The 8,064-nt window shown below is 37.6% G+C and overlaps 1 protein-coding gene across 1 annotated transcript; it reads left to right on the top strand.

Moving 5' to 3' along the window:
- Window positions 1-651: 651 nt before the first annotated feature.
- On the top strand, window positions 652-7,466 carry DDIT4L (DNA damage inducible transcript 4 like). Its single transcript, XM_039361315.1, has 3 exons — window positions 652-843; window positions 1,381-1,510; window positions 2,964-7,466. Exons 2-3 carry the CDS (start codon window positions 1,420-1,422, stop codon window positions 3,446-3,448), a joined length of 576 nt encoding a protein of 191 aa, XP_039217249.1. The 5' UTR covers window positions 652-843; window positions 1,381-1,419; the 3' UTR covers window positions 3,449-7,466.
- The last annotated feature ends 598 nt before the right edge of the window (window positions 7,467-8,064 follow it).

The following is an 8,064-nucleotide window of genomic DNA, read 5'->3' as shown; positions in this document are numbered from 1 at the left end:
GAGGAGGAGGAGGAGGAGGAGGAGAAGGAGAAGGAGAAGGAGAAGGAGAAGGAGAAGGAGAAGAAGAAGAAGAAGAAGAAGAAGAAGAAGAAGAAGAAGAAGAAGAAGAAGAAGAAGAAGAAGAAGAAGAAGAAGAAGAAGAAGAAGAAGAAGAAGAAGAAGAAGAAGAAGAAAGCATCATCTCCCCTCCCCCGTATGGGACGGGGACCGGAGGACCCACCCCTCTCCCTTTCTGACCCCAGAAGTTTACCGCTTCGGGACCTGGACCTCGTGACTCTAGGAGCCCTGCGGCCGCCCACCTAAACTTCCCCAGCCATTTCAAGGACGCGGTAAAAGAGCAAAGAAACAGCTCCAAGCGCAGCTCGCGGGTCAAAACGCTCCCGCAGAAGTGAATCAGGTGACTTCAATGCCTCTTTCCCCCAATCTCTGGTTCTTCTGCCGCTCCCGTTATCCAACCAAGTCACCGCTCGTCCCCTCCGCCCTCGGGCTTCTCTTCTTTCAGATTCAAATCTCTAGTTCTGCGGGCTACTGCCCACCCCTAAAAGAGCAGCGACCAATGAGAAGAGAGCTGGACTGCCAAATCGGGGGTGGCCATCAGGACCTTGGCGAATAGGGCGGGGCTTCGCGGTGGCGGAGGGAGAGCGGGCGGGTTACAGTCTATAAATGTCTAAGCTGGCATTTAAAAAAGGACGGGAGGTTCATTGGTGGCTATAAATTCGTATCTATAATTTCTCTCTCTCTCTCTCTCTCTCTTCCTTTCTCTCTCTTCCTTTCTCTATTCAATAAGTGCTTTCTGATGACACTGCAGTCCCTGTTCTAACAAAGTTTCCCTCCTTTTCGCAGGTAAGAGCTGTGCTGGAGATTGTACTAATAAACGGATGCTTAACTTGAATAACCATTTTTCCATTTCCTTTTAAGTTTTTTTTGTATTTAAACTCAAAGACATGTTAGAATGTACTTTGTTCTAATGAAACTTTAAAATATGTTTGTGAATGGACTTAAAACAGTATTTCCCTTGACACAAGATTCATGGGGTGTAATTCATTTACCTTATAAAAGCTGGTGGAATTTACTCCTAGGAGAGGTCTGTGGCTGAGCAGGTGTCAGCCACTAGTTGACCCTGGTTGATCTTGAAAAAGCAGTATTTGCTCTGGATTTTTTCTTCCTTGGGGAGGGGGAGAGGCTGCCAGATAATTTTGGAGCTTTTTGGTAGATTGGGGATTTGAAAAACATGTTATAATTGAGCATGTCGATTTCCTTGCCAAGAAAGTTGCAGGGTTGGCTTAGATCTCTGGACATGGCCCTTGTTTTCCTTCATAGTGTTCACCTGCCTTATCTTCTAACAATCTCTCAGTCAATTGGATTTGCTTCCTCACACAGTAGTCAGAATTGTAAGGTGCACCACGGACTTGATGGTGAATGCACTTCTTCAGAATGGTTGCAACCAACAGCTTAAATAATAAAAATTCTGAACTGATACAGCAGCGATCTCAGCAGGCATCCTTCTCTGGTAAGTAAGATAGGATGACTGGGATTGTGGCCACGTGTGAACAGGAAGCAATCCAGATTCTAGTAAACTAGAAGTGCTCCATCTGATACCATGAGGCCACATTTAGCCTCTGAAGACTTTCAAAGATCATTGACAAATAAAGCCTTTTAATAAAATATAATGTTAAATTTTCATCTGAGCACACTCACTACTTTGGGAAGTCCTATCTCTTGGTGCCATGCAAGTGCCAGTGTGCCCTTAGTCCAGGATTGCTACATACAATATTATTCTGTATGAGGTGTAGCCTCGTACTATATTTAGTGGAGACAGTTTTGAATATTTTCTCTAATGCAGTCTTTGTAGCTACCATCTTTTGTAGACAGAAAAATAAAAGCACACAGTGGAACTTGGCTTAAAGGTTATCTGCAAAATTCCATACACTTTTTGGATAGAGTAAATTTAAACAGCCTAATTTTGAAAATTGTACTTGATTCATGGATTAAGAGGTTGAGGTATAACTTTTACACTTTCTACCCAACTTAGAAATCTAAGCATAGTTTATCAACATGATTTGCATCATAAAAAATAATGGAGAATAAACAGCCCAAACTTGTATTAGGCTAGAAATATAAATATTTTCATGTTTTGCTGAAAGAAGGAATAGGCAGTGCTAAGCCTTATCATTTCAGAAGCATATAGATCTACTCCAAAATTTTTAGTCTTAATTAGTAACTGAACAAATATTGTAGATTTGATGCTTCATTGGCACGCAAGCCAGCTGGAGGATCAGAACCTATCTATTTAAATATAATTCCATTATAAATAATGAAACTTTTTCTTTTCTATGGGAATATAGTCTTTTTTTAAAAAAAATGGCAGCAATAATTAGTTAATAAAATTAACAAAATATAAGTAAATTGAATGCATTACTAGTTTCTGCAAAACTGAAGCTTAAAGAATATGTAGCAAGACCTAAAGATGTTTGCTTAGAATTAACCATTAAGACATGAACTCACTGAAGTTTCTCTGAAGTGTGAACAATGTGTGAAAACTGCTTCATTTTCTCTATCAATTTCAATTGAGGGATGCATCTATGTCCAGGACTCTCTTAATTTAGCAAAGTAAACAAGTTGATTCTTTTTTGGCATGCAGTGTGGAACAACTTGACTCTGTTCTTGACAGCCTGCCAGAATTGTAATCTTTAGAAAAACATAGCTGGATCTCCTATTTTTTATGAGTCTATTGTGCTGTGTGTGTATTTTTTTCACATTTTCTGTTCCATCTGGCAAGTTGTCTGTCCTTTCTAGTGGCATTCTGGCTTTAGTCTGATGACCCACAGCTGTTTGTAATGGTATGTTTGTGCGTATGATACTCACAATGAAATTAAATACAATTGTTGGATGCTAGAAGTGATGGGTGGCTAGTTTCTTGATAGTAGGGAGAATCTGTTCTAATTTTCACTTTTCCTTTTCAGACTTTGACTATTGGGATTTTGCAGTGCCTGAACCCAACTTTAATGAGATGGTGTTTGAGGAACAAACATGCCAGAATCTAATTAGAATGCTGGAGAACTGCCTCTCTAAATCAAAACAGACTAGACTGCATTGCTCAAGGGTTTTAGTCCCTGAGAAACTAACTCGGAGGATAGCTCAAGATGTCTTGCGTCTCTCTTCTACGGAGCCTTGTGGCTTGCGGGGCTCCATTATTCATGTCAACTTGGAAACTGGAAATGTATGTAAAAGGCTGGATAAGATTGTTTGTGACCCCAGCGTCATTCCTACTTTTGAACTGACACTGGTGTTCAAGCAAGACAATTGTTCATGGCCTAGCTTCAGGAGTTTATTCCCCAGAGTTTGTTTTACTTCTAGCTATAAACAGACTCTGATCTTGAGCCCTGGGTTTCGTCTAATTAAGAAAAAATTATATTCCTTGATTGGGACCGTGGTTGAAGAATGCTGACAAGTGTACTAGTTAAAGAGAGCTGAGCTTAAATCCCTTAGAAATAGGAGGGATATTTGCACAATACGCATCGATGGTCTCGAAACCATTTGGTGCTATGTAAAATAAGGAGTGCAGCTCCTTGATACTTGAAACATTCCTTGGTTAGCAATTAGCCCAATAGCCATCCTGATTGCTACTTATTGCTAGCAGTTGAACTAAATGGTTTAGCATTCTTTGATATTTATTTTTAATGTTTTATTTTATGATTTACATTGTTTTCAATCCAAATTGCTAATAAGCTTTCAGGAAACAAATTGGTCTCTAGAACTAAATAGATCAAAGAGTTAAGAATGATGCTTCCAAAATGCTTCTCATAGGTGCATTGGTAGTATCAAATAAAAGAGACATGACATAAGATAATGAGAACTTTTGAAGCTATTGTTGCTTTTTCTTCAAGGTCATCTTCTTAACTAACAACATTTGTCATAATTCCTCTATAACATTCAGAAGCCTTACGCAGGCTTCCTGCAATCTGGTGTCTTCTTGATGTATTGCTTCTACAGCTATAGGCACTCCTACTCAGCATGGCCAAAGGCTAGAAATTTTAGTCTTAACATATTTGTAAGGAGTGCCAGCTTGAAGAAAGTCGTCTTACCTGTCATGATTGACTTGCCTTCTATGCTAAAAGATTTGCAGGAAGCAAGCTTACCCAAATAATCATTGCATTAGAGTTTTACCCTCAATTTTATACAGTAATACTGAAGTCTACAAAACACTTCGTGTACATTTGGCACTGAACAGTTTGTGTTGCTTTGTAGTCAATTTATTAGCATATTTATTGTCATGATATATTTTAAATAGCGTAGCCAATTTGGGAGGTAAAAACAGTCTGGATTTTTTTCTCAATTGTAAATGAAGAGCAATAATCTAGAACAGGGGTGTCAAACTACCGGCCCACAAGCCAGATGTGTCATGCCAAAACTGCACCCACCCCAGCTCCGTCAATGGGGGAAAAGTCATGATACGTCACGTAACATGGTGAGTTTGACACCCCTGATCTAGAACCACACATCCAGTTGATAGTCATAGATGATGTCAGAAGCCATTGCTTCAGTATAAACTTTGAAGCTCTTATTAAATTGATTCCTGCAAAGAATCAATGAAATATTCATCACTCCTTTAATTCAGTGATTTTTGGTTGAGCTATGGAAAAGATAAAGGTAAGAAGATAAAGGTTTGGGTATCCAGCTTTCTTCTAGATACACATATATACTGTAGACATCCATAATCCAAGAAGTAAACTGTATAGTTCTTAGCATAGTCATACATATATAGAGATGTTCTTACTTCAGCAGGATTGGGAACAAGTCCCAAATCTTGTTTCTTTTTACGACAGTGCAAAATTGGAAATCATCCTTCTCAAACTGGTGCCATTTAGATAGACAGGGACCACAATTTCCAGAATTTCAATCTTTTTGTCCTGTTGACTATGAATTATGAGAACTACAGCCACATTATTTCTGGAGAGCACTATCTTGGAGAAGGCTGATCTAGATCCCCAGCTGTCTTCTCTTCATGGCAATATTTATAGAAATTTAATACCTACTATTGATCTATTAGGAAAATTTCCAAGCATGGAAAAGATGAGATCCGTGCTTCTTGGAATTAGAATAATGTATTTTCTAGGATTAAGTTTCCATGGATTGTAAGAAATAAATAATATTATATGTCCATTCTAAAAGAAACAAAAAGTATCTTTTTTCCCCCAGAATAACTCAGTGGGGATCAGACTCTAAACTGTACAAGCAGCAAGAAATGAGGGGAGAAAGATGAAAATGCCATTGGGTTTTTGTTTGTTTGTTCGTTTGTTTGTGTAGCAGACTTGCATCTTGCCTTGTATGCAGGGAAGTAGAAAGGATAGATAAGTCAAGCTACTCTTGTGAAACTTTTTTCTTTAAATCAATTTTAATAAACTCTTTAAATTAGGATAAACTGTTGTGTAAAGTAAGTTTTGCTCTGTTGAATTTAATATGTGAGGGATAAAAACATGTAGTCTAATGCAGGTGTTTTGGGGAAGGGATGCCTCTTAAGTTGCAGAAGACTGTGAATTATAGTTAGCTGACTTTAAACCTGAAAGTTGTGCACTTCTCTCTGCCAGTCAATTGAGATTATGTTGTCCTGGCCTTTATAAACTAGGTTATAGCCCATCTACAGCATGGATTCAAGATTAGGAGACCTTCTTTAGCAGATTCAGGAGACAGATAGAGAGATGCAAGGAGCAATAAAAATGACAGCTGTGGCAGCAAAAATCTGCTTTTGTAACATTAGAAGTGCAGAGTTTTAAAATTTCTGATGTTATTATCACCACTTCATAAATTTGTACATATGTTCTGAATTGCACTGATTTGGGCTCCCTTGTTGTTGTGGAGTTAGGAAATGTTTTTTCTTACTATTATCTTAATATTGTTCTTAAATGTGATACTTATGTAAGTCTATCAATAAATAAAGAAATGTATTTTAATTCCCAGCACTCAGGTTAGTACTGAAAGCATAATGATACCGTATCTGGTACTTTTCATAAAAGCATCATATAAATGCAGCAATACTTTCCTGTGGAATGCAATAGATTCCATAGGAGGCAATTTTCACATAAATAGGTAGTGAATCATTCATCCATTAGTACCTGATCCTGTATGTAAAGTGTTCGACTATGATCGGTACCGGGGCTTTTTTTCTCATAGAATGCTTAGAACAGAATTCCGGCACCTTTTTTGGATGGAACCTTGTAGGGTAGGCAAGGCAGGTTGTACGACATGTGTGAGTTCCGGCACTTTTTTTTTTTTTTTTTTAGAAAAAAAGCACTGGTCGGTACAAAAATCCCATTGACAAAGTATAGAAAACTTCTTTGAAGAACAGAAGTATTAGAATGACTTTAAAATATGATGTTAGTTCAAACTATGCTAGCAGCTATTCCCATAAATTGGGTTGAGTCCACATGTCTCTTAACCTATGAATTATGTTTTGCAAAAAACAAAACACTTGAATTACAAATGACCCTCATCCCTTGAATTTTTTCTGGAGTGGCAACATTTTAAAGTAAGTTTGGGGATAAATTTTAAACCCCCACAAATATTCAATTTAAGTATTAGTGATTTGTGACATCTTTAAGAGAGAAAAAGCTCCCAGTATATGTTAACTATTAAACATTCTCATTTTGGCCATCTTCAAAACTTAACATTCTCTCAAACATTTTGACATCATCATTAAATTCTTTCAATAGGTGTTTCCATTTCGGCTTCATAACTAACAACACTCGTTGCTTGATCATCAGTATGAAGTGCAGGAATTTGTTGGAAGAAAAACTACATTTTAAGTTTTGAAGATCTATAATTATTTACCAGTATTTTTGAATTCCCTGAACTTCCAAAATGATGTTTAATAAATCTTGGTTTGGCATTAATTTCTTTCCTTCAACAGAAATTAATTGGCGTGAGAATGTAGTAAAAAACGAGCAATAAATAAAGGAAGTTTGAGCTTTTTTTCCCCTTTTTTCCCTTTGTGCACTTTGGAATTAAGCCAAATCCTTCCAGAATGCTGGCAAAAAATCCACTCCTATCTCTCTTGAGTCCAAAGGGGAATATAGTAAACATTTCCATCTATCATTCAGTGCTGCAGAGTGCTGAGAGGGTGAGATTCAACAACTGGTGTATGATTAATTGTTACAATGGCTCCTCTTTTTTATTGAAAATATATCCAGAACAAGGTAGAATTCTTATTAGCTATGCAACCTGGAAGAGCTGAAGCAGAGGCCTGGATTGTGCTGTACTGTGTGTGTGTGTGTGTGTGCGCGCGCGCACACACGTGTGCATATTACAGAAATACATATCTTCTTGTTTATGCTGACCGTTACTTCCTATTATGTTATTTTGTCAATTATATTGCATTCTTTCATATTTGATCATTAGCTGCCCTGCCACCTGCTATTAAAAGAATGAAAAATACAAAACAATAAATAAAGAAATGTTGGAAAACATTATTTTTTGTCAATAAACGCAGAAAGGAAGAGAAGGATAGGCAAAGGGGTTTTCCCAAATGAAGGCTGTTGAATTGGGGGAAAAAAATAAACTTGTGCATCCTTCCTTTGGATACTATCAGATTTAACATCGAGACTGCCTCATCCAAATGAATATTGCTGCTAAATTTCTCTGCCATTGGTTCTAAGGAGGCTGAATGTTCTCCAAGCCTCTAAGGATGCAGTTGTGCTTGAAAACAAAACTGTTGTGTTTACTGGGTGGCCTTTTCTGGCTGATTATTAAAAGAACTTTGCAAGTAATTCATGTGCTGCAGGCACTTAATGAATGTTGCTTTTGTGGGCATCACTGGCAACTTTAGAAGACTCACAACATGGGCAGTGGTTGTTTTTCATTAATTTTCCAATTTATTGTATGTTTGTTTGCTTACTTACTTATTTGCAGGGTTTCTTGCCAATCTTGCTCTTGCTGAAGTCAGCAAGTAAAAAAATAAATCTGGCCAATCTATTATTTAGCCAGGATAGAATCTACTTCAAATGAAGCAACTTTTCCAACTTGCTGACCAGTGAGAGATTCCAGACTGCATTTGATCCTCCTGTGGAA

Source organism: Crotalus tigris, unplaced genomic scaffold (assembly GCF_016545835.1).
Source record: "Crotalus tigris isolate CLP2741 ecotype Arizona unplaced genomic scaffold, ASM1654583v1 scf7180000019245.846064, whole genome shotgun sequence".
Taxonomy (NCBI): Eukaryota; Metazoa; Chordata; class Lepidosauria; order Squamata; family Viperidae; genus Crotalus; species Crotalus tigris.
The sequence above is the reverse complement of the archived record's forward strand: the minus strand, read 5'-3'. Positions and strand labels throughout refer to the sequence as shown.